At 49.7% G+C, this 24,845-nt stretch overlaps 1 protein-coding gene across 3 annotated transcripts in view; it reads right to left on the reverse strand.

Annotated features, from left to right (window-relative positions):
* Window positions 1-24,845, reverse strand: part of ATAD2B (ATPase family AAA domain containing 2B) — a 190,857-nt gene that overhangs the window by 132,778 nt on the left and 33,234 nt on the right. For 2 of the 3 annotated variants that reach the window (XM_073568305.1, XM_073568303.1), the window contains exons 4-6: window positions 19,032-19,179; window positions 4,158-4,260; window positions 2,060-2,186 (exon numbers count right to left, since the gene is read on the reverse strand). In XM_073568305.1, coding sequence (XP_073424406.1) covers window positions 2,060-2,186; window positions 4,158-4,260; window positions 19,032-19,179 — 378 coding nt within the window. The remainder of the gene's footprint in view (window positions 1-2,059; window positions 2,187-4,157; window positions 4,261-19,031; window positions 19,180-24,845) is intronic. The other variant, XM_073568304.1, reaches the window with a different exon arrangement.

Genomic DNA, 24,845 nt, shown 5'->3' on the forward strand with positions numbered 1-24,845 from the left:
ACAGGTGACCATGCATGGACACAGGTCTCATCGTCCAAGCCCACAAGACCCTACAGTAATATGGGAAAGCAGCAGTCTGCAGTTGGTTGGATGCCCACAATGCCAAACCCCAGCAAGTAATGCCAGTCTGGAGAGGCGCTCTGCAGACTACGTAACTGTGGCGATGATCGCTGCAGAGCAGGCAGCTTCTGGCTAACGTCCTCCGACGGCTCCTCCGGGGCCCGATGTCCATGTGTGGGGAAAGTAAGTGACAGACTCCGCACACTGTTAGGTTTCTCCTCCATTAATGTCAGTTGGCAGCTGTGCATGCATCGCCAGGTGCCAGCTAAGCGGTTGGCAGAGATGACACCCAACGCAAGGGCGTTGGATACTTTATTTTTTAACCATATTTACAAAAAGGGAAGATATCAAAATGTAAAATTAAAATTCCCACTGAGATTACTTTGGTGCAACCGTCATGTGCCATACATGCACTGTTCCACACTTCCAGCCTGTGCAGTCTCATACAGGATCACCAGAGACCGGGAAACGCTGCAGCCAGTACAATATGGTCTTGGTATAAACCCTTCTTAATAACGGACACATGTAACTTACTAATGCATCATTTTTCGGTACAGTTCTCTTTCTTCCAGTTCTGCAAGCCACTCCACTCCATAAGATGATTGAGATGCATGCGACAAGATATCATTTCACCTCCTCTATTAAAAAACATGGTCCCTAAGCGGGATCAGGACGTCCGGAGATAAAGGGGGCTGAAATAGAGACCGCGGAACAGCAGGTTCCGTCACATGCGCCTCCATCTTACAGACAGGAGCTGACTGTATAAGGGAAAGAAGGCAGAGAGACAAGGGAGCAGAGCAAAAGGCAGAGAGAAAAGGGAGCAGAGCAAACAGCAGAGCGAAAGGGGAAAAAGGCAGAGAGAAAAGGGAGCAGACCGAAAGGCAGAGAGAAAAGGGAGCAGTGCGAAAGGCTGAGAGAAAAGGGAGCAGAGCGAAAGGCAGAGAGAAAAGGGAGCAGTGCGAAAGGCAGAGAGAAAAGGGAGCAGAGCAAAAGAGAGAGAAAAGGGAGCAGTGCGAAAGGCAGAGAGAAAAGGGAGCAGTGCGAAAGGCAGATAGAAAAGGGAGCAGTGCGAAAGGCAGAGAGAAAAGGGAGCAGTGCGAAAGGCAGAGAGAAAAGGGAGCAGTGCGAAAGGCAGAGAGAAAAGGGAGCAGTGCGAAAGGCAGAGAGAAAAGGGAGCAGTGCGAAAGGCAGAGAGAAAAGGGAGCAGGGCGAAAGGCAGAGAGAAAAGGGAGCAGGGCGAAAGGCAGAGAGAAAAGGGAGCAGGGCGAAAGGCAGAGAGAAAAGGGAGCAGTGCGAAAGGCAGAGAGAAAAGGGAGCAGTGCGAAAGGCAGAGAGAAAAGGGAGCAGAGCAAAAGGCAGGGAGAAAAGGGAGCAGGGCAAAAGGCAGAGAGAAAAGGGAGCAGAGCGAAAGGCAGAGAGAAAAGGGAGCAGAGCGAAAGGCAGAGAGAAAAGGGAGCAGAGTGAAAGGCAGAGAGAAAAGGGATCAGAAAGGCAGATAGAAAAGGTAGCAGATTGAGACCTTCACAGCAAAAATCAGATCAGGAAGAGAGACAGTGCCCTCTAAATAAATCTGAAATCCTCCAAATCAAGAATCGACGGGCGATCCCAAGGATAGGCAGCCAAAGACTATCATGGGTAAGCCCATTTGCAACGACAATGGCCAGATACACTTAGGATGCGGCCACTGTAAGCGACACTGGGGTGGCCGAAACAGAATGAAGGTAAAACACAGCGTAGCGAGTTTCTCAAACCGCAGTAATATTCAGAAAAACAGCAACCATCTGGTGAGGCCGCTTCCACTCCATTTATTAATTGGGGGGATGCCATCACATCAGATTGAACACCATACTATTGTTGCTCCATTGTGGCCGTCCCCCTAAATCACTGGTGCAATTTTAATACTTTCTCCACGAGGACTAGAGAGAGAACACAAACATGTGTAGGGGACAAGAACAAAAAAAAAGTGGAAACATATCCATAACCAAAATATGCAAGAGACCTTCAGAAACCTCTTCCTCCTCCTCTTCTCCCTCCGAGGACTCTTCGTGCCGAGTCTTGATGGGATAGCTGTTTCGCCTCAGGCTTTTCCTCCTTCTCTTGACACGGGAGTACATGTCCATGTTCTCCTATAAAACAGGCGGATGATAAACTAAATTCTAATGCTCGGATATATAATACCGCAAGTGAGCAGTAAGATTGGAGGTGGTCACTCCAGACGTGTCGGCTTCTCCAGGACAGGATAGAGGGGTGCTAGACATTAGACTGGGGGTATTTCGAGCAGAAATTTCAAGTTTTTGAGAAGGAGAATTTAGAGAGTGTTAGAAACCCAATGCATTTGACAGTATGAATGAGCTCACTGATGGTTCTCAGTTAACCCCTTCTGCGGTCAGCATTAGACAGTGCAACAAAGAGGTCTATAGAAGGCAAACGGTGCAACATTTTTAATGAAACCCAAATATATGGTATTTAGTCTAAAATACATGAATTTAAAAAAAAAAAAAAAGTTCTCAAAAGGTGGCCACCTCTATCTTTAACCCCTTCGTGACCAGAGGTTTTTCAATTTTTCGCTTTCTTTTTGCGCTCCCCTTCTTTCCAGAGCCATAACTTTTTTATTTTTCCCATCAATATGGTCATGTGAGCGCTTATTTTTTGAGGGACGAGTTATACTTTGAACGACATCATTGGTTTTAGCATGTCGTGTACCAGAAACGGGAAAAAAAAAAATTGAAATTCCAAGTGCGGTGAAATTGCAAAAAAAAAGTGCAATGCCACACTTCCGTTTTTTGTTTGGCTTTTTTTACCAGGTTCACTGAATGCTGAAACTGACCTGCCATTATGATTCTCCAGGTCATTATGAGTCCATAGACACCCAACATGTCTAAGTCCTTTTTTATTTCAGTGGTGAAAAAAAATTCCAAACTTTGCTACAAAGAAAGGAAAAAAAAATTGCGTCATTTTCCGATACCCGCAGCGTCTTCATTTTTCGCGATCTCAGGTTGGGTGAGGGCTTATTTTTTTGCGTACTGAGCTGACGTTTTTAATGAAACCATTTTGGTGCAGATACGATCTTTGATCTCTAAGCCACAAAGAAATGTGAATAGAGGCACCAGTGTTAAGACAATCCTTTGTGCGGACCTGGACCCGCTGAAGAATGTTAACACGAAACGGCCGTCGTACTCTCTTCTCTCACGCCTCTGCCCGATGATACACCTTACCATCTAAGGTGATAGTCACGAAATAAAGGACTTTTCATTCAAGCTGTCATGGTGAGTGCTGCATCCTTTTTTCTGAATCATTCACAATCTATTGATCGCCCATTATTGCATTTTAATGCAATGTCGCGGCAACCAAAAAAAAAAAAATTAATTCTGGAGTTTTGACTTTTTTCTTACTACGCCGTTCAGCGATCAGGTTAATCCTTTTTTTTTTTTTTTACTGATAGGGGGATTCTGAAAGCGACGACCCCAAATATATGTATGTTTGATTTCATGCTTATTGTTTTATTTTGAATAGGGGGTGATTTGAACTTTTAATTTTTTTTTTTAAACATTTTTTTCTTTACTTTTGGCATGCTTCAATAGCCTCCATTGGAGACGAGAAGCTGCCATAACCCGATCGGGTCTGCTACATACAGGCAATGGTCAGATCGCCTCTATGTAGTAGAATTGCTGACTTGCTATGAGCCCTGACCACTGGGTGGCAGTCACAGCAATCCAGCACTGACAACCAAACAGGTCTCCAGGAGACCTCTGGGTGTCATGCCGACAAACCAGTGACCCACAATCACGTGACACTGTCACCGGTGTACGTTTTTCCAGCACGATTGACTGAAGAACTTGTTAAATGCTGCTGTCAGAGTTTGATAGCGGCATTTAACTGGTTAATAGCTACAGGTGGATCGCGATTCCACCCGCGGCTATTACGGGCATGTCAGCTGTTCAAAACAGCTGACAAGTCCCGGGAAAGATGTGGGCTCACCGCTGGAGCCCACATCAAATGGAGGGAGTCAGACATCGGCGTAAATATACACCCGATGTTAGAAAGGGGTTAATAGAAGGGCTGTCTAAAGGTGTAGCTCTATTACATGAAACACTCACTAGTTCTGTGTCTGCCCACATGCGCAGCCGCTCCACCTCTCGTGATTTACTACCCCTCCGGATGTTGATATTGTCCATTTCCTGGAGTACGGCCTCAGCAGTGCTAAAAAAAAAAAATTAAAGTAAATAAAACACAACTCATGACACTTTAGCACTTTTTTAATAAGCACCTTTATACTAGTATCATTAGAGATCTCAATGGTTAGGGGACATGAAGTCAGAAATGCTCCTTTCATGTTTTCGCACCGCTCTCCATCCTAATGGGCTTTTTCTGAGCCCCGTTCCGTGAATTTTCATTTTTTTCCCCTTTTATGTTTTTATTTATCTTTTGATGGAAAAAAATTGTGTCTCTGGCATGCCTCAGCAGCTAACAAAGCTGACGCCATACATCTGCACCAGGTCAATAACGAATATATATATAAATAATAATATATATAATTTTTTTTATGTGAAGTTACAAAGTTTTATATTTTCTTCAATAACTTTAAGTCTGTGATCCCTGGAATAACTTTTGTAAACCATAGACTTGAATCTTAACTTCAGAGCTCTGGGGTTTCCAGATGTCCTAGGTGGAGCGAACACTTCAAATGACCTGGATGGATCTTCCGAGCCTGTGCTGCTCAACATCCCACCGCGTGACTCTCTGAATGTACGGAGACCCCAGAGATTACCGCCATTGATTCAGCTCTGTTCTCTCTTCATCAGAGCTTTGATTAACAAAAAGCGAACAGATGAGGACATGAAAGGGAATATTCCCGTCATGTACTGGGGGGTTATTTTATCATGTTCATACGTGATTCTCAGTGGCACATCACTTCTGTATATCTCGGATTAGTATTGATTATGGGAGAAATCGTGTGTTTGTCAATTGGAGCGGAGAATAAGATTTGGAGAATTACTGCAAAGTACAGAAACGCTCATCTCAGGATAACAATGCAGTGTGAACAAGCTGCTGATTGACAAAACACTCGTTCTTCCGATGAAAAGATCTGTTGGTTTGTCAGCAGCACATCGTCCTGTTTAAAGTAGACCTGTGCTGCCGAGAACAACGACAGCCCAATTCACTGTGAACTCTCCTGTGCAGATCGTTCATTGCTTAACTGAAGCCACTGCGGCCTGTTTAACTAGGCTATAAAACACCCACCGACAAGAAAACATGCTGCCGATCAGTATATGTCTTAGGGCTTGCTCACACATAAGCGTACAATACGGCAGAGTGTTACGCGATGTTTTATCGAATCGCACTAGGCCCAATGTTATATTATGAGGCAGTGCGGATGTGCCATTGTTTTCTCATGCCAATTAAGCATGAGAAAACAAATGCAGCATAGCGAGTGCATCTACTGGAAATTGGAGCTTAATGGGGTTTCTCCATGAACGTCATAAAAAAAAGGCTGCTGCACATATTGCACGTGGCAACCTATTCTAGCCACATGCGTCTCAACTGCCAGAGGAGCAGAACTGACCCGGTCTGCTTTCTCGGCTGAGGTGCCAGAGCTGTAGCGAGGAAAAAAGAAAAACACAGCTTGTTCTTGGCCAAGTAAGAAGAATTCGAAAACTACATCAATGGTTTCTTGAGTCCCCAATGAAGGCTATTGTTAGTACTAAAACATGGATTTTTGTGAGAACTCACCGTAAAATCCTTTTCTCCGAGACGCTCATTGGGGGACACAGATACTGTGGGTGTATGCTTCTGCCGCTAGGAGGCTGACACTAAGTGAAAAAAAGAGGTTAGCTCCTCCTCTGCAGTATACACCCACGCCCCTATTGTGGGCGGAAATCAGTTTGGTGCCAAAGCAATAGGAGGATAACAAAATCAGCCTTAATACAGGTACAACATGTCCAACGAATAACACCACCCCTATATCAAATAAGTAAACATATATTAATTTAACAAAACAAGAGCCAACTGGCTAATAGGGTGGGTGCTGTGTCCCCCAATGAGCGACCCGGAGAAAAGGATTTTACGGTGAGTTCTCACAAAAATCCATGTTTCTTCTTCGCCTCATTGGGGGACACAGAGACTGTGGGACATCCAAAAGCAGTCCCTGGGTGGGAGACTGACTCACCGATCCAAGCTACATGCACCTCTTGTTTAAAGGCGTGCCACCGCTGCTTGGAGAATCCTTCTGCCCAGGCTCGCATCCGCTGAGGTCTGAGTATGGATATTGTAATGTTTGGCAAATGTGTGCAGGCTGGACCAGGTTGCTGCCTTGCAAACCTGTTCCGTCGAAGCTTGATGCCGAAGCGCCGAAGAGGCGCCCACAGCCCGAGTAGAGTGCGCTCCAATCCCTGCTGGAATCGGCGTGCCTCTAATGCGGTAGGACTCCTGAATAGTCAAACAAATCCATCTGGCTATGCTCGATTTTGAGGCGAGTCCCTTCCTGCGCCCTTCGGAGAGCACGAACAGTGTGTTCATCTGACGAAAGGACGCCGTCCTCGACACGTACCTCCGGAGGGCTCTTACCAGGTCTAACGTGTGAAGAGCCTTTTCCACACGGTGCACCGGTGCTGGACAAAAAGTAGGCAAGACAACATCCTCATTAATTTGAAATGAGGACACGAAAGGTACCTCAAAGACACATCCTGCAGTTGTTCAAATGGAGCTTCTTGCAGAACACTTAGTACCAGGTTAAGGTCCCAGGCGTCCATAGGCGCCCTATAGGGAGGTACCAAATGGGAGACTCCCTGGATAAAAGTTTTCACCTGCAAATTGGTAGCAATTCTGCGCTGAAACAAAGCGGATAAGGCCGATATTTGTCTCCTGAGGGAACTCGGGGCCAAGCCCGAGTCTAGGCCCGACTGGAGAAAAGCCAAGATGTTGGGGATCGAGAATCTCAGCGGAGAAACACCACAGCCACGACACCAAGCGAAGAACACCTTCCAGGTGTGGTGGTAAATTCGCTCCCGAACCCTGCCTGGGTTAGAATACAAGATTCAACGGCCACGCCGTCAAACACAGGGTCCCTGAGTTTGGGTGGCAAATCGGCCCTTGAGAAAGTAGATCCGGGCGCTCTGGTAGATGCCAAGGGACGTCGGCGAGTAGCAGCATTAGATCTGCGTACCACGCTCGACGGGGCCAATCTGGGGCCAGCAGGATTGCCGGCACACCTTCCGTCTTGATCTTCTTGACGACTCTCAGAAGTACTGGCAGCGGTGGAAAGAGATTCGGGAGGCGAAACTGGTTCCATGGCAGAATCAACGCATCCACCGCAATTGCCTTCGTGTCCCTGGCCCGAGCGACATATGTGGGCACCTTGCCGTTCACTCTGGAAGCCATCAGGTCCACATCCGGTGTTCCCCCACCGCTGACAAATCTGCTGGAAGACTTGGGGATGTAGAGACCACTCTCCGGACGCAAGACCCTCCCGGCTGAGAAAGTCTGCTGCCCAGTTTTCCACGCCCGGGATGTGAACTGCTGAAATCACCGAGTGGTTTGCTCGGCCCACTGAAGAACATGCCCTACCTCGCGCATGGTTGCTCTGCTGCGAGTGCCCCCTTGGTGATTTATGTAAGCCACCGCCGTGGAGCTGTCCGATTGAATTCGGACAGGGCGGCCTGCTAGGAGGTGTTGAAACTTCTGGAGTGCCAGCCGAATTGCTCGTATATCCAATAGATTGATCGGGAGGCGTGCCTCCTGTGGCGACCACCGTCCCTGGGTTGTGTGGTGGTGAAACACCGCTCCCCAGCCGAAGAGACTGGCGTCGGCTGTCACCACCAGCCAATGGTCTGGGGGAAATGGTTTCCCCTGGGACAGAGAGGAACTGGTTATCCACCATCCGAGAGACTGTCTGTCCTGAGAGGACAGACGACACTGCCGATCGAGCGTGAAAGGGTTCTTGTCCCAAGCTGACAGGAGGGCGTGCTGCAAGGGGCGAAGATGGAACTGGGCGAAAAGTATTGCTTCCATTGCTGCCACCATTTTTCCTAGAATCCTCATTCCAGATCGGATGGTATGAGGGACTGGTTGGCGAAGTGCCGGAGAGCCAGTACTTTTACCTGAGGGAGAATCACCAACCCTCAGCAAGTGTCGAAGATCATTCCCAAGTAAGAGATCTTCTGAGCTGGCACAAGGGATGACTTCTTCGCATTGACCAACCACTCTAAGCGGGCAAGAGTATCCAGAGTGATGCTGACATTTTCCTCACATGCCCGTATTGAAGGGCCTTTGACCAAGAGGTCGTCCAGATAAGGAAAGACGACTATGCCTCGAGAATGCAGTATGGCCATGACAACTGCCATAACCTTAGTGAACACTCTGGGAGCCGTGGCTAGCCCGAATGGTAGTGCTACGAACTGAAAATGTTGATCGTTAATGGTGAAGCGTAGGAACCTCTGATGAGGAGGAAAAATGGGAACATGCAGATATGCATCTTGGATGTCTATTGAGGCCAAGTATTCTCTCTGCTCAATGGCCGATATGACTGAACGGAGAGACTCCATCCGGAAATGTCTGATCCTGACAAATCTGTTCAGAAGCTTCAGGTCCAACACAGGCCTGACCGACCCGTCCTTTTTGGGAACCACAAAGAGGCTGGAATAGAATTGCTGAGCTCTTTCGTATTCCAGCACTGGAATAATGACTCTGTTGTGCTGGAGCGATTTGATGGCTCTCAATAAAGCCCTTGCCTGGGCATCTACCCTGGGAAGCCGGGAAAGAAAAAACAGTCTAGGAGGGCATCTGACAAATTCTATTTTGCAACCTGAGTACACCAATTCTTCTACCCATGTGTCGTGAGCGACGTTGGCCCAGACGTGGTGAAACCAGAGAAGGCGGCCGCCCACCCTGCTGGTGTCGTCTGGTAAAGGCCTCAAGTCATTTGGCTGATGATCTTTGGGATCTGGATCCTCTCGATCTGGCCTGTTGAGCACGCATTCTCCCCAATGGGTTGGCTCTACATGATACATGCTGCTCCCTATCCAGGATGGGGCGGCCTGAGGTGGCGGAATTGGGCCCTGTAGTCCACCCGGGGTTGCGAAAGGCCCGAAAACGTGCCTGAAAAGGGTGACGAAAAAGCGATTTGACCTTTTGTTGAGGGAGAAAACCGCTCTTTCCTCCTGTGGAGTCGGAGATAAGTTGGTCCAACTTTTCCCCAAATAGGCGGCCGAACTGATAAGGCAGGGAAGTCAAAGACTTCTTAGAAGTAGAATCGGCTCGCCATGTCCTCAACCACAGGGCTCTTCTGATAGGGATTGCATTAGAGGCAGCAAATGCCAAACAATCGGCCGCATCCAAAGACGCATTAATTACATAGTCTCCGGCCATCGCCACCTGACCTGCGACCTCCGAAATCTCTGCAGGTAGATCCTGTTCCTGCGCGATCTAGTTTAATGTTTCTGACCATGATATCATGGCCTTAGCTACCCAAGTTGCTGCGAACGAGGGAGCGAGTGCAGACCCTGATGCCTCATATACTGACCGAGCAAAGCTCTCAATAAAGCGGTCCGTGGGATCCTTAATCGAGGAAACACTAGAGACAGATAACAGGATCTTAGTGGCCAGGCATGAAACCGGCGGATCCACTATCGGATTTTTTACGGAGGTCTGGAGCAAACGGATACCTTGTTTCGAGTGCCTTTTGACCCGAGAAACGCCGGTCTGGACGTTCTCTATTCCGCTGCACTATGTCCTCAAACTCAGGGTGAGAGGAAAAAATTCTGTGCGGGCGCTTAAATGCCACCTTATGCCCCGTAGCCGCTGCGGGATCATCCTCAATCCCCAGGGTCTGATTGACGGCTTCTATGAGGCTGTCCACTGTTTCACGTGACCATGGAGTATCCAGGTCAAGGGGGTCATCTGAGTCGCAATCCGAGGTCTGCTCGCTATCAACCACTGGTGACGGGGAGCGAGAAGCAGAGCTTACGGATGCCAAGGCAACGGATGGGCTGGGCGACACCGTGTGGATTCGTTTCCTCCGGGTCTGCCTGGAGTGAGAGCGGCCCCTGCAGGCTGGAGGCTCTAGTGAGGTGGAGGTTCCTTCTAAAGACAGCGAGCCACAGTCCCTGCCCTTATCTGGGGCTTGAAGGGACTCTATTGCTCTCGTAAGCGACACCATGGATTGTGACAGTGATCGGGCCCACTCCGGGGTATTTGACACATTGGTCGCAGTCGCAGGGGAGGGCTCCTGGGCGCGTTCGGATTCGCAGGCTTCGCATAAACGCTTGCTCTGCGCCAGCGGAAACGCAGCCCGACAAGAGATGCATGCAGCGTAAAAGAACGTGTGCGTCTTTTCCTTCTCGGACATGCTGCATCCGTCCGCTGCTGGGTCTATGGGGAGGAGGTAGCACCTCGTTTTTCCCTGTAGCGTGCCCCCCATGTGGATCTTCCTTCAAATCGCGCGCCGGCATCTGCGGTGCGCGCCAGCCTGTGAAAATGAGCCTAGGGGCGGTACTTCCGCTTTGCGGCCTAGCCGCGCTCCGAAGCCGGGGCCTCGATTTCTATCGTCGCCCAGTGCAGGGCGGGTGGAAGTGACGCGCGGTCCCGGGGGCGGGACTTCCGGCCTCGGTCTAGCTCAGGCCGAAACCGCGGCCTCGATTTTTCCCCCTACCCGACCCGCGGGGGGATTGGGCTTTATGGCACTACTGACCGGTGCGCCGTTACAGGTTGCCGCCTGACGTATCCTCTGCATGGCTAGCGCAGTGGGCTCGAAGACTTCCAGTAGCACTCTCCCAGACCCTCTCTCCAATGATCCTCTTCCGCCTGCAGCGCAAGTATGTGAGGGGGTCTTTGACAGAGAAAAAAAAAAAAAAAAAAAAACAGATAGGACGGTGAAGGCACCCTAGCTCCATCTAACCCCTTAAGCACCGCAGTCTAAGCATTGGTGGGTCAGTGGGGGCCGCACGGAGTCTTGTGCCTCTGTACAGCCCATGGTTTCAATACCTAGGGGTGGTCAGGGCTAAGTCCGGCATTGTGTCCCACGTCGCGGGAGAGGATACGTGGAGGCGACACACTCACGTGCTCGCCCGTTGTTGGTTTGGGTAAATCGGACCCTATCAATAGGATCCGTTGCCCCTGTCACATATTCATGGGAAAAAGACGAAGAAAAGGTCTGGAGAAAAAAAACAGATGTGTGCCTCCATGGACACTAAGCAAAAAAATGATTTCCGTCTGCAATAGGGGTGAGGGTGTATACTGCAGAGGAGGAGCTAAGCTCTTTTTTTCACTTAGTTTCAGCCTCCTAGCGGCAGAAGCATACACCCACAGTCTCTGTGTCCCCCAATGAGGCGAAGGAGAAAATTCTCTTTCTCTCGGAGTCCTGCTCAGTCAGCCTTCATGACCTGCCGTGAGCTTGTCAGGCTGACTGAGAAAGCAGCAGGACTGACGCTGGAGAAATAGGGATTTTTGTGTACTCACCGTAAAATCCTTTTCTCTGAGCCAATCATTGGGGGACACAGACAGTGGGTGTTATGCGGCTTGCCACTAGGAGGACACTAAGTGAACACAGAAAAAAGTTAGCTCCTCCCTTGCAGTATACACCCTCTCGCTGGATAAGATTTCTCCAGGTCGGTGAAAAAAGCAGTAGGAGCATTAAACAGAGAACAGTCAACAATAACCATAACTATGTCAAAACCTAAGAATGCTACAGTGAGCCAATAGGCTAAACAGGGTGGGTGCTGTGTCCCCCAATGATTGGCTCGGAGAAAAGGATTTTACGGTGAGTACACAAAAATCCCTATTTCTCCTTCGCCTCATTGGGGGACACAGAGACAGTGGGAGCATACATCTGCTAATACCCCATGTACCACTGACTTAACACTGTGGTACTGCCGATTGCAGGATGCGTCTGCCGAGAGCTGCATCCGCAGAGGCCTGAGAATGAATTTGGTAATGTTTTGTAAAAGTATGCAGACTGGACCAAGTCTTAGCCTTGCAGACCTGTTCTGCCGAGGCCTGGTGCCGAATGGTCCAAGAGGCGCCCACTGAGCGGGTAGAGTGCGCCTTAATCCCTACTGGGACAGGCGGGTTCCTGACACGGTAGGATTCTTGAATCGCCAAGCGAATCCACCTGGTTAGCGTTGCTTTTGAAGCGGCTAGACCCTTCCTATGCCCCTCTGGAAGTATGAACAGGGCATCTGACTTGCGGAAGGGAGCTGTCCGCGAGATGTACCGTCTCAGAGCCCTAACCACATCCAGTGTGTGGAGGGCCTTCTCAATGCGATGGACTGGTGCCGGACAAAAGGAAGGCAAAACAATTTCCTTATTGAGATGGAAAGAGGATACGACTTTGGGCAGGAAGGACGGGGGACGTCCTGAGATCTGCCTTGTCCTGATGAAAGTTCAGGAATGGAGGGCGGCAGGACAGGGCCGCCAATTCTGAAACTCATCTGATTGACGCAATTGCCACTAGAAAGACCACCTTCCAAGAGAGGATGGTCAGTGGCACGTCCTGTAGCGGTTCGAAAGGAGCTTCCTGTAAGGCCCCGAGAACCAGGTTAAGATCCCATGACTCCAATGGCCTTCTATAAGGAGGCGCCACATGGGAGACTCCCTGAATGAACGTCTTGACCTGAAGTTTGGTGGTAATTTTGCATTGGAATAGCACTGACAAGGCCGAAATCTGGCCCTTGAGTGAGCTAATTGCGAGGCCTGACTTTAATCTGGATTAAAGGAATTCCAATATGGCCGGAAAGGAAAACACCAGAGGAGAACGACCATGATCCTTGCACCATGAAAAGTTTTTCCAGTTGCGGTGATAGATGTGCATGGACACAGGCTTCCTCGCACTAATCATGATGGAAATCACGTCGTGAGAGAACCCAACCTGTGCTAAAATCCAGGATTCAACGGCCACGCCGTCAAAAACAGGGCCCCGGAATTCTGGTGGTAAATCGGGCCAAGAGAGTAGATCCATGCGATCTGGAAGTCGCCAGGGGACGTCGGCGACCAGTTGTATCAGTTCTGCTTACCATGCCCGGCGCAGCCAATCTGGAGCGACTAGGATCACTGGTACTCCCTCTGTTCTGATCTTCTTGATGACCCTCGGAAGCAAGGGAAAAGGGGGGGAAAGAGATGTACGGGAGCCGGATGCCACGACAGAACCAGGGCGTCCGCTGCGATGGCACATGGATCGCACGATCAGGCAATGAATCGAAGAACCTTGTTGTTTAGTCTTGAGGCCATGAGATCCACATCCGGAGTCCGCCAACGATTACAAATCTGCTGAAAGTCTTCCGGATGAAGAGACCACTCTCCCGAGGCAAGGCCCTGGCGACTGAGAAAATCCTCCGCCCAATTCTCTACGCCCGGGATGTGGATTGCTGAGATGGGCGAATGGTTGGTCTCGGCCCAGTGGAGGATGTGACTCACTTCGCGCATGGCCATCCTGCTCTGAGTACCTCCCTGGCGGTTGATATACGCTACAGCTGTAGCGTTGTCGGATTGGATCCTGATGGGGTGACCTGCGAGGAGATGGTGAAAACTCCGTAGAGCTAATCTGATCGCACGTATCTCCAAGATGTTGATGGGGAGACGTGACTCAAGTTGACCTACGACCCTGTGCCGTGTGGTGACGAAAGACCGTACCCCAGCCCAGAAGACTTGCGTTGGTGGTTACTACCAACTATCTTACTGGGAGAAAAATAATAATAATAATAATAATAATAATAATAATAATAATCTTCTTTATTTTTATATAGCGCTAACCTATGTTTGCACACATTTTCATCACTGTCCCCGATGGGGCTCACAATCTAAAATTCCCTATTAGTATGTCTTTGGAAAAAAGACTCAGTGAGGACTTCAGTGTCCACCACTTGAGGGCTTGTCTGACCCGCAGGGACAGAAGGAACCGAAAGTCCAGGGAGAACGGGTTCTTGTCCCAAGCTAACAGCAACGCGTGTTGTAAGGGACAGAGATGGAATTGTGCGAATGGAACTGCTTCCATCGCTGCCACCATCTTTCCGAGAACTCTCATGCTGAAACGAATGGAGTGAGAAACCGGTCGGGAAAGAGTCCGCACTGCCTGTTGTAAGGCTTGTATCTTTTCTGGTGGGAGAATGACCAACCCGCAGGAAGTGTCCAAGATCATTCCTAAAAAGGAAATCTGCTGGGCCGGTTTTGGGAAAGACTTTTCGAAGTTTATCTTCCAGCCCAGGCGAGAAAGTGTATTTACTGATATCCACGGATTCCTCGCAGGCTGGAAGGGACGGACCCTTGATGAGCAGGTCGTCCAGATACGGTAACACCACCACTCCCCGAGAGTGGAGAATGGCCATGACAGCTGCCATGACCTTGGTAAAGACCCTGGGGGCGGTGTCGATTCCGAAGGGCAAGGCACCGAACTGGAAGTGTTCCTCGTGAATTGCAAAACGCAGGAACTGCTGGTGGGATGGGCAGATCGGAATGTGAAGGTAAGCGTTCTTGATGTCGATGGATGCTAGGAACTCTCCTTTTTCCATGGAAGCGACAACTGATTGGAGATTCCATTCGGAATCGCCGTACCTTGACAAACTGATTTACAGTTTGAGATCCAGTATGGGCCGCATCGTCCCGTCCTTCTTTGGAACCAAAAAAGGTTTGAATAAAAACCCCTGAACCTTTTGTGATGAGGGACCGGAATGATGACTCCGGCCCTCTGCAGAGCCTGAACAGTCCGAAGGAAGGCTCTTACCTTTTTCCTGGGGGGTGAGGACCGGAAAAAACGTGTCGGGGGGGGGGGGGCTGGGACGAAAATTCTATCTTGTATCCGGAGCACTCCAGCTCCCTGACCCACTTGTCATGGACGACCGCGAGCCAGGTGTGACTGAAGGAAAGTAGACGACCGCCTACTTTGTCGGTGTCCGCCGCAACAAGTCATTGTGTAGAAGATCTATGGGGTCTGGCTCCCCTAGATCCAGATGCCCTTGGCCTGGGCTTCCAAGAGCGGTTAGGTCTGTATGAGACCTGGGAGCCTCTGTCTCCGCGCGGGGACCGACTTGATCCGGAAAAGAAAGTAGTGGAGGACCAACCAGAATTGTTGCGAAAAAGTCGAAAATGCGTCGGCTGTTGGCTCCGAAACGGCCAAACAACCTTTTGTTGAGGAAGGAATTTACTCTTTCCCCCAGTAGTATCAGATATGAGCTGGTCCAGTTTCTCTCCAAAAAGACGACCAGTCTGATAGGGCAGGGAAGTCAACGATCTTTTAGATGTGGCATCCGCCCGCCAGTCGCGGAGGCATAGAGCTCTTCTAATGGAGATCGCATTAGCGGCAGTTTGAGCAGCGCAATTGGCGGCATCTAAAGAGGCGTCCACTACAAAGTCCGCTGCGTGAATTATCTGCCTGGTGACCCTGGTTGCCTCCGGAGGAAGATTGGTACCCTGGAAGGCAGTAATTAAGACTTCTGCCCAAGCGGCCATTGCCTTAGTGACCCAAGTCGCCGCGAATGATGGAAAAAGCGCCGCTTCTGAAGCTTCAAAAACTGAGCGGGCAAGGTAGTCAATTTGACGATCGGAGGGGTTTCTTACTGAGGAGCCCTCAGAGACGGATAGGAGCGTTTTAGAAGTAAGACGCAATACAGGAGGGTCCACCGAAGGGGACTGTAACCAATCCTTCATTAGGTCTGAAGCAAAAGGGTATTTAGTTTCATTAGACTTTTGCCCTGTGAACTGCTTATGTGGCAGATCCCTATGTTTCTGGACAATGTCCTTAAACTCCGGATGGCTGGCAAATAACCTGCGTACATGTTTGGTCCTCTTAAATGAGATAGCATGTGCTGAAGCGGGAATATTTTCCTCATCCAACTCCAGAATCCTGTTGACCGACTCTATAAGAGAATCAAGCGACTCTTGGTCAGTTGGAGGCTTCTGAGGGGCTGACGTGTCAGATTCGAATTCAGAGTCGTGCACGCTGCAAACAATAGGAGAGGGAGAGCGAGAGACAGAACTTGCCGGTGCTGAAGCGCAAGCGTGACTAGGGGACACGTCATGGGCCCGCTTTCTAGCCTGACCATACCTTGAGCGAGTACGGCCCCTGCTGGTGGACGGTTCCCCGCCGTCGCCAGAACCCTGCTCGGGCGATAAAGACGCTTTCTGACTTAGAGAAGCCTCCCGGAGGGAGTCTATGGCCTGGGTCAGTGACTCCACTGACCGTGACAGGGACGCAGCCCACTCAAGGGGAGTAAACGCAGGAAGCCCAGCAGCAGCGGCGAGGGGCGTTGGAGCGCAGGCCAGGGGCGCAGGCCAGGTCGCAGGCCAGGTCGCAGTCCGTGCATAACAGATTAGTCTGGGCACTGGGCAAGGCAGTCTTGCAAGTGGTACACACTGCAAAAAAACGCAGTGAGCTTCTTAGCAGCCCGTTTAGCCTCCTTAGATTGAGACATAGCGCTCCTGAAAGTGTTAAAGGCAGATTCTGGACTGCAGCTGCAGGGAATGTGCCGGGAAGGGGGTTAAGCTTTGTTCTGAGGTAATCAAAATTCAAAAAATGCCTAGTTCAATGGCAAACTCCAAATATCAAATCATTTCATAAAGAAATTAAGAAGTCATATTGCCATAAAAATACAAATTTTATTCAATAAAATTTAAAAAGATACAACCAATCTATTTATGCATTTAAAATATGGGGACATTTGTTCTGAGGGCAGATGCAGCTTACCCCGGTCCTGTGCTGTGTCCCTGGGAATAATAGCGGTGGCCCTGTGGTGTCACCCAGTATCCGGCAGAGTGCGCGCCTCACAGCCTATTTCCAGAGCAGGCTGAGGTAAATTTCATGGCCCCCGAGACTAGGATTGCGCCTCTCGTAAGAGACGAGAGGCGCCAAGGAGGGGGGGGGGGGCGGCGGCGCTAGCGTGGGCGGTGCTATTCAAATTGCAGACTAGTAGGCCAGAAAAGCCGGGGACTAGATTTTTAGCCTACCTGCGGTAGGCGCCGAGGGCGGGGAGGGGGCGGCGCTATTTAAATTGCAGCCTAGTAGGCCGGGGGATAAATTTCTGGCCTACCCTCAATAAGCGCCGAGAGCGGGGGGGCCGCGATGGGGCACCGGACCCGACCCCATACCTCTACTCCAGTGCTCAGGCGTGCCATCCATGCAGGTCTTCTCATCCTCCTGGGCTGATGTAGCAGAGCTGGAGGAGTTCTTAAAGGGGTATGCTCAATCGATCCACCCTATAGATGGGGGGATGAAGAGCGATGGGGCTTATTCAGGGCATTCGGGAGCGCTGTAGGTAAGGTCCTCCTCCATGCTGCGCTTGCCCTCATATCCGTCCACCGTAAGGAATCATTGTCAGAGGAATCAGCCCCATTCGTCGCAGGAAAGTGTACGGGGAGGTATACTCCGCGTGCTTGCCTGTTGTTGGTTTGGGGGAGAGCGGGCCGTAGAAAGGAACCGTCGCCCCCTTCACTCCGTTAATTAAAAAATAAAAATTTACAGAAAATTCAAAAATAAAATAAAAACGGTGGGGTCTGAAACCAGACCCAAACGCCTCCTATAGACACTAAGCAAGAACTTGGGAAATCTTATCCAGTGAGAGGGTGTATACTGCAGGGGAGGAGCTAACTTTTTTCTGGTTTACTTAGTGTCCTCCTAGTGGCCAGCAGCATGACACCCACTGTCTCTGTGTCCCCCAATGAGGCGTAGGAGAAAAATAGCTGCTTTTGCTCACTAAGCTGAGGACATGATTTGTTTTTTTCTCTCCCTCCAAATCCCTACTGCAAGGCTGAGTGAGCATACCAGGCAAGTTTGTACATGATTCTGCTCCTCTGATAGTTGAGACATGTCCTGAGCGGCTTTTGTCCTAACATGTGACTAGGATGGGTTTCAGTTTGAAATATGTGCAGAGGCCATTTTTATCACTTTCTTGGAGAATCCCTTTAAAGGGAACCTGTCACCAGGTTGGGCCAATATAAGGTGCGACCACTGCATTTCAGGGCTTATCTACAGCATTCTATAATGCTGTAAAAAAGCCCTCGATCCGACCTGAAAGATAAGAAAAATAAGTTTTATTATACTCACCTGCGGGGCGGAGCAGTCCAGTCCGACGGGTGTCGCAGGTCCGGCACCACCCATCTTCTTGCGATACCGCCCTCCTGCTTGCATCACAGGCTCCCCGGCATCGCGCTCCTGCGCAGGCGGACTTATCTGCTCTCAATTGAGGCCAGAGCAAATTCCTGCAGAGCGCATGCGCTGGGCCTCTCTGACCTTTCCCAGCACCTGCGCACTGCAGTACTTTGCTCTGCCCTCAACATGGCAGATAAGTAAGCCTGCGCAGGAGCGCGATGCCGGTGAGCCTGTGAAGCAAGCAGGAGGTCGGCAACGCAAGAAGATGGGAGGCGCTGGACCCGGACCTGTGACATCTATCGGACCGGACCGCCCCCCGGGTGAGTATAATAAAATTTATTTTTGTTATCCTTCAGGTCAGATCAGGGGCTTATCTGCAACATTATAGAATGCTGTGTAAGCCCTGAAAGGCGGTAGCTGCTGGTTCTTATAGCTGAGAAACTGGGTCTGAGCAGAAAAAGTAAATTAATATTAATGTGCATGCAAAAAGTTCTTATAGCTGTCAAAACAGGTGACAGGTTCCCTTTAAGCGTAAACCCTCAGCTCATTATTTGTCTTATTTGGGTTTGCCTCACTATAATCAAGGAGTAGAATATCCTCAGAATCTTAGAAGCTGTTTTCCCTACAAAATTACAAAATGTTCTCTCCTGACCCACACAGGCTGTACTAGTGGCTATGACACAGCCAGTGGTCAAAGGAGCAATTGGATAGGGTGTCATCTGAAGGTAGAGGGGTTTCATAACATTCCAGTATACAGGAAGTGATAGGTCAACCATAAGAGAATTCAATTACCCCTTAGTTACAGCGTCAGGTTATTTATGCTTGTACGTGTCATAATAAAAGTGCGCCACTAGAGGGCAGCCACTGCTCAGAAATTACAGCTGCCAGCGATCGCTCCGCTCACCTGTTCACCAGCTGATCGAACAGCAGACTCTGGTTCAGGGTTTCGAATCGATTACTCTTGGATCTGCAGCTTCTCCTGACCTCACGGTTTCCATTAATGCAGGTGTGGTCAACGTTACCCTCCTTCTCCGCGCGACGGCTTTTAAGAGCTACGGGAAAACCATAAGGGAAATTATTCCACTGGGTCTAGAGAATTAAAAAAGGGTTGTCATCCCTTACTGCAGGGGAACTACAACTCCTAGCATGCTCTGACCGCTGTGATCAGAAGGAAGTTGCAGTTTCTCCAAAAAGTTGGCGATTCCTCATTTTCTACCCCACGCCAAAATTACCTCCATCTGTATATGCTCCGCTTCTCTGAGCAGCGAACATCCGATTGGTCATTATTTTAGGTTCATTTCATCCAAGTTGGATTTTATTACAGAGGGGCACACAGACGAGCTGAAGCCCCTCACAAGAACTGCACGCTTATTTTTCTTTACACATAGGACAAGTTCTAGTTTTGAATGACACCATTCACTTTGGCATATAATGTACAAGAAAATCGTAGTTACTTACCGATAACGGTATTTCTCTGATCCCATGACGGCACCACGGAGAGAGAGGGATCCGCCCTCAGGGACAGGAAACCTACAGATGAAAAAGGCGGTACCTCTCTCCCACATCAGTTGGTTTACAGAGCATTACACAGAACAGCTGCAACTCAAATGGTTATAAAAAATCCAAAATTAATCAAATTAAGCTTAATAGAGGCACAGCGTGGCTAAGTACTAAAGCTAACTAACTCATTCTAATGTGCACACCTGTGTGTGAAAGGGAGGGGATGTACGGGTGCAGTCATGGGATCAGAGAAATATCGTTATCGGTAAGTAACTACGACTTTCTCTTTCCCCCATGACGGCACCACGGAGAGAATTACAAAGATTGTACATCTAGGGAGGGACTACCGCCTCCAGAACCCTTTTCCCAAAGGTGAGATCTGAAGAGGAGGTCAAGTCTAGACGGTAATGTCTGAAAAAAGTAGAGGGAGAAGACCAAGTGGCAGCTCTACATATCTGGTCTATTGAAGCGCTGGCTTTCTCTGCCCAGGATGATGCCACTGCCCTGGTTGAATGGGCCCTTACGTCCTCCGGGATGGCCGCCCCGCAAGAGGAGCAGGATAGGGTAATGGCCTCTCTTATCCATCTTGCCAGTGTGGCCTTCGATGCTTTTGACCCTTCCGAGGACCCTGAAAACATACAAACAGAGCCCTATCCTTCCTAAACTCCCTTGTGGTTAGCAAGTATTGGACCAGTGTCATGATCCAGGTTGGATTATGACAGATAAAAGCACTAGTAACCTTTTTTTTTCTTTAAGCTGGTTGCTTAAAGTAGTTTTGCTCCCGGTGGCCATTAGGGTCATTACGCAGTGGTGTCTTTTGTTCCAGTTTGCCCCCGGTGGTGGTTAGCGTTATGACACGGGAATCACCAACAGGTGTGATTGCTCTGGCTCTTACCTATAAAAGAATGTCAGGTGGTTGCAATCACTGTTGGTGATATTGCTCATTTCCAACCAAGACTGGTGAAGGAAGGAACTACAGAGAGCAGCTCAGGGGAGCTCTGGTGTAAAGTCTGGTGAAGGAAGGAATTACGGAGAGGTGTTCCTTGCAGCTCTGACAAAGCTTGGAGAAGTAGCAGCTATTCTGGAGGAAAGCTGCATTCTGGTGGTGGACTCTGTTGCTGGGAGCAATAGCAACAGAGCAAAGCTAAGTGGTGTTTCCCTGTTTGTATCTTTCCCTTGTGTGTATTAGTACAGCGGTGGGGCCAGTGCCTGCACCACCCAGCTCCCTAGCATGGGATAGGGTTAGGGTGTGCTAGGGCGACAGGTTCCGGCTCGGCAACAGGTGAGGAGCCTGTATAGGGAACGTTAGGAGTGCGAGGGACACTGACTCAGGGGAGTGCAGGAGGTCTCCACGTCCCCGTTCCCTATCGCAGGGCCCACCGTTGTAACTGTTTCCCCTTCCCCCATGTCTTGTTGTTTTAGTTAACGGCCTGCGGGTCGTGTCACACAGGACAGTTACACGTGTCGTGTCTTGTTGTTTTAGTTACCGACCTGCGGGTCGTGTCACACAGGACAGGTCCACGTGACATTATCACCAACCATAACATTTTTCTCTGTTGAGCCATGGGCCAAATGCACACCGGTGAGCAGTTGCTGCTGGCCCTCACTGAGGTTAGTGAGGAGCAGAATGATGTGTTTCAGCAGCACCTGCAGCGGAATTATGGGTCTGAGGCCTATCCTCTGCCTCAACTAGAGGGTCCATATACGGCTTTGGCGAGGATGTGCCGTGGAGTCCCTGCTGGGGAGCAGGACTTGCTTATACAGGCGGACGTACCCAGGCAGGTGGGTGGAGTCGGTGTCCCCATGGTGCTGCCTGGTGTTCCCCAAGGTGAAGGGGTACGTCCCTGTAGGGAGCAGACTAATGATTTAGTCCAGGGCACTGATGCTGAAACTTCTGTACTGTCAGAGAAGCAGTGTTCCCCTGGTCATGTGGAGGAAGACAACCTGGGAGTGTATATTTCCTCCTCGCCCTCAGAAGGTACTATGACAACAGAGGTGATGGTTGACAAGGTACCTGAGGGCATACCGGTGCTTGTGGACAGTGGAGCAGAAGTCAGTCCGAGGTGTAAGACGCTGGACAAACCCATAAGCATCCAGGGGATTATCTCTGTGCCACTGAGCCGGGGGGGGGTTAAACTAAGTCGTAGAAGACATTGAGCTGCATAGCGGACATCAGGATGCGTCCCAGCCATACTACGTCTTGGAGGGAAATCCAGCACCTATCGTTGTGGGCCTCCCTTGGTCTAAAAAACACAACCCGATCTTAGATTGGCGGACTAGGGAAGTAGTCAGCTGGGAGCAGTCGTGTGAGGGCTGCTGCCTAGGGGCTACTGTCTCTGCCGCCTCTCTTCAACCGACCCCTTTCTCTCCAGTGAGAGCAGCAGATGTTCTGGAGGAGAGTAGGGGCAAGTCTCAACCCTCGCCATTAGCCAACCCTGGGAGGCGCAGACCTCGTGGTGGAAGGGTGGTGTACCCCGTGGTGAATTGCGGGGGTGTGAGTCTGGTGACACAGGGGCAGGGCTGTGGAGTCGGAGTCGTGGAGTCGGAGCTCATTTTGGTGGAGTCGGAGTCGGAGTTGGAGTCGGTATAAAATGGACCGACTCCGACTCCTAAAATATATAATAAATTGGGTACAGTAATTCAATGCAGGATGTGCTGAATATTTTTTCATAGGAGTTTGGGAAAGTTATGAAATGTCCTATAAATGGCTGTTCTATTCCTGATCTAAGGCTACATTCACACACAGCGTTTTTCCTGTGTTTTTTGAGGATACGTTTTTCAGCTGCAAAAGCTGATCATCTTTTTAAAAAACCGCATCACCTGAAAGGTTTTTGAGCTCATAGATAATGTTTTCAATAGCAAAAGCAGATTAGAAATCTGCTCTATCTATCCATTTATCCATATCTGTCTATCCATATCGTATCTGTACCAAAAAGAATGAAAACCGGGTAGTACACCAATATATATTCTGTTCTATCTAAATATCTTGATTATTGGATCATAGAAATGATTAAATGTCTGAGGTTCACATTGTACTACAATAAATTTTTCACTTAAATATAAGCAATATGTGTGGGAGTCGGAGTCGTGGAGTCGGAGTTGGAGTCGGAGTCGGTGTAAGGGAAATTGAGGAGTCGGAGTCGGAGTCGCAGGTTTGGCTTACCGACTCCACAGCCCTGCACAGGGGGACGCCTCTGTTGTCAATCCCAGAAAGAGTTCACCGAATTGTGACAAACGAATGTGTGGCAATAAACGTTCAGTTCCGGATCTGTGTGTGAACGAGCATGTATGGGTGGGCACCAAAAAACATCCAGTGGAAGTGTGTTGCAGAGTCTTACCAGCTCGAGTTACACCCAAACATGCACATACACAACTCGTTCCCCAGGTCGGCGCTTCGGAGATGTGTGGTGCCTCCAGAACATACATTGCCAATACCAGCGGTGCTCGCTTGTCATCAACCTGACGTGCAGGTAGTTGCAGGGGTGAACTCTGGATCTGGGCGTCCCCTCTGTAGGTGGTTCCCTGATGAGGAGCAGTCTTGAGGGTCCAGAGGCCCCTCATTGAGGGAGGGTACTGTCATGATCCAGGCTGGATTATGACAGATAAAAGCACTAGTAATCTTTTTTTTTCTTTAAGCTGGATGCTTAAAGTAGTTTTGCCCCCGGTGGCCATTAGGGTCATTACACTGTGGCGTCTTTTGTTCCAGTTTGCCCCTGGTGGTGGTTAGCGTTATTACACGGGAATCACCAACAGGTGTGATTGCTCTGGCTCTTACCTATAAAAGAGTGTCAGGTGGTTGCAGTCACTGTTGAGCTCTGGTGTAAAGTCTGGTGAAGGAAGGAATTACGGAGAGGTGTTCCTTGCAGCTCTGACAAAGCTTGGAGAAGTAGCAGCTATTCTGGAGGAAAGCTGCACTCTGGTGGTGGACTCTGTTGCTGGGAGCAACAGCAACAGAGCAAAGCTAAGTGGTGTTTCCCTGTTTGTATTTTTCCCTGGTGTGTATTAGTAAAGTGGTGGGGCCAGTGCCTGCACCACCCAGCTACCTAGCATGGGATAGGGTTAGGGTGTGCTAGGGTGACAGGTTCTGGCTCGGCAACAGGTGAGGAGCCTGTATAGGGAACGTTAGGAGTGTGAGGGACACTGACTCAGGGGAGTGCAGGAGGTCTCCACGTCCCCGTTCCCTATCGCAGGGCCCACCGTTGTAACTGTTTCCCCTTCCCCCGTGTCTTTTTGTTTTAGTTACCGACCTGCGGGTCGTGTCACACAGGACAGGTCCACGTGACAACTAGGCACCTCTTTACGTCTAAAGTGTGCAGTACTTCTTCTGTTTTGTTCCTGGGATTGGGACAGAAGGAGGATTGGGAGATCTCCTGGGTCCTATGAAACTGTGATGGAACCTTGGGGAGGTAGGCCGAGTCGGTTTTGAGAATTACTCTATCACCCAGTACTTGAGTGAAGGGCGAGTGGGCAGACAAGGCTTGCATATCACTAATGCGACGGGCAGAACTTAAGGCTACGAGGAGGGAGATCTTAAGGGACAATATTTTTAAGGGGGCCTCCGCTAGGGGCTCGAAGGGAGGTTTGGTCAGTGCGTTTAACACTAGGTTTAGATCCTAGGGGGGTGTGGTGCGTAGGGGGATCGGTCTGGATCTACTTGAGGTTGTCATGAATCTCCTAACCCACCGATTTTTGGCTAAATCATGGTTATACAAAGCTCCTAAGGCCTCCACCTGTACTTTTAAGGTGCTGGCCGCTAACTCTTTTTCAAGCCCCTTCTGTAGGAATTACAGGATTTTGTCTATTGGGATTTCTCCCGTTGGGTCAGAGCCTGATACTGACATGAATTTTTTCCATACTTTCCCGTATGCCTTAGTGGTTACTGGCTTTCTACTTTGAAGTAGCGTGGTTACCAAGTTTGACGAGAAGCCCCTATTGCTTAGGAGTTCCCTCTCAAAAGCCAAGCTGTCATGTGTAAGTTTCTTATATGGGGGTGGTACACTGGTCCCTGGGATAGAAGGTCTGGAGTTTCTGGTAGAACCCAGGGATCTGTTATGGACATTCTTCTCAGCCAGGGGAACCATATTCTCCGTGGCCAGAAGGGTGCTATTACCACTACCGTCGCCTTGTCCCCCCGTATTTTCCTCAGTACTAAGGGGATGAGAGATACTGGAGGGAAAGCGTAAGCCAGATGATAATCCCAGGGAATCGTGAGGGCGTC

This window comes from Dendrobates tinctorius, unplaced genomic scaffold (assembly GCF_039654945.1).
Source record: "Dendrobates tinctorius isolate UK_male_01 unplaced genomic scaffold, ASM3965494v1 ptg000021l, whole genome shotgun sequence".
Lineage (NCBI taxonomy): Eukaryota > Metazoa > Chordata > Amphibia > Anura > Dendrobatidae > Dendrobates > Dendrobates tinctorius.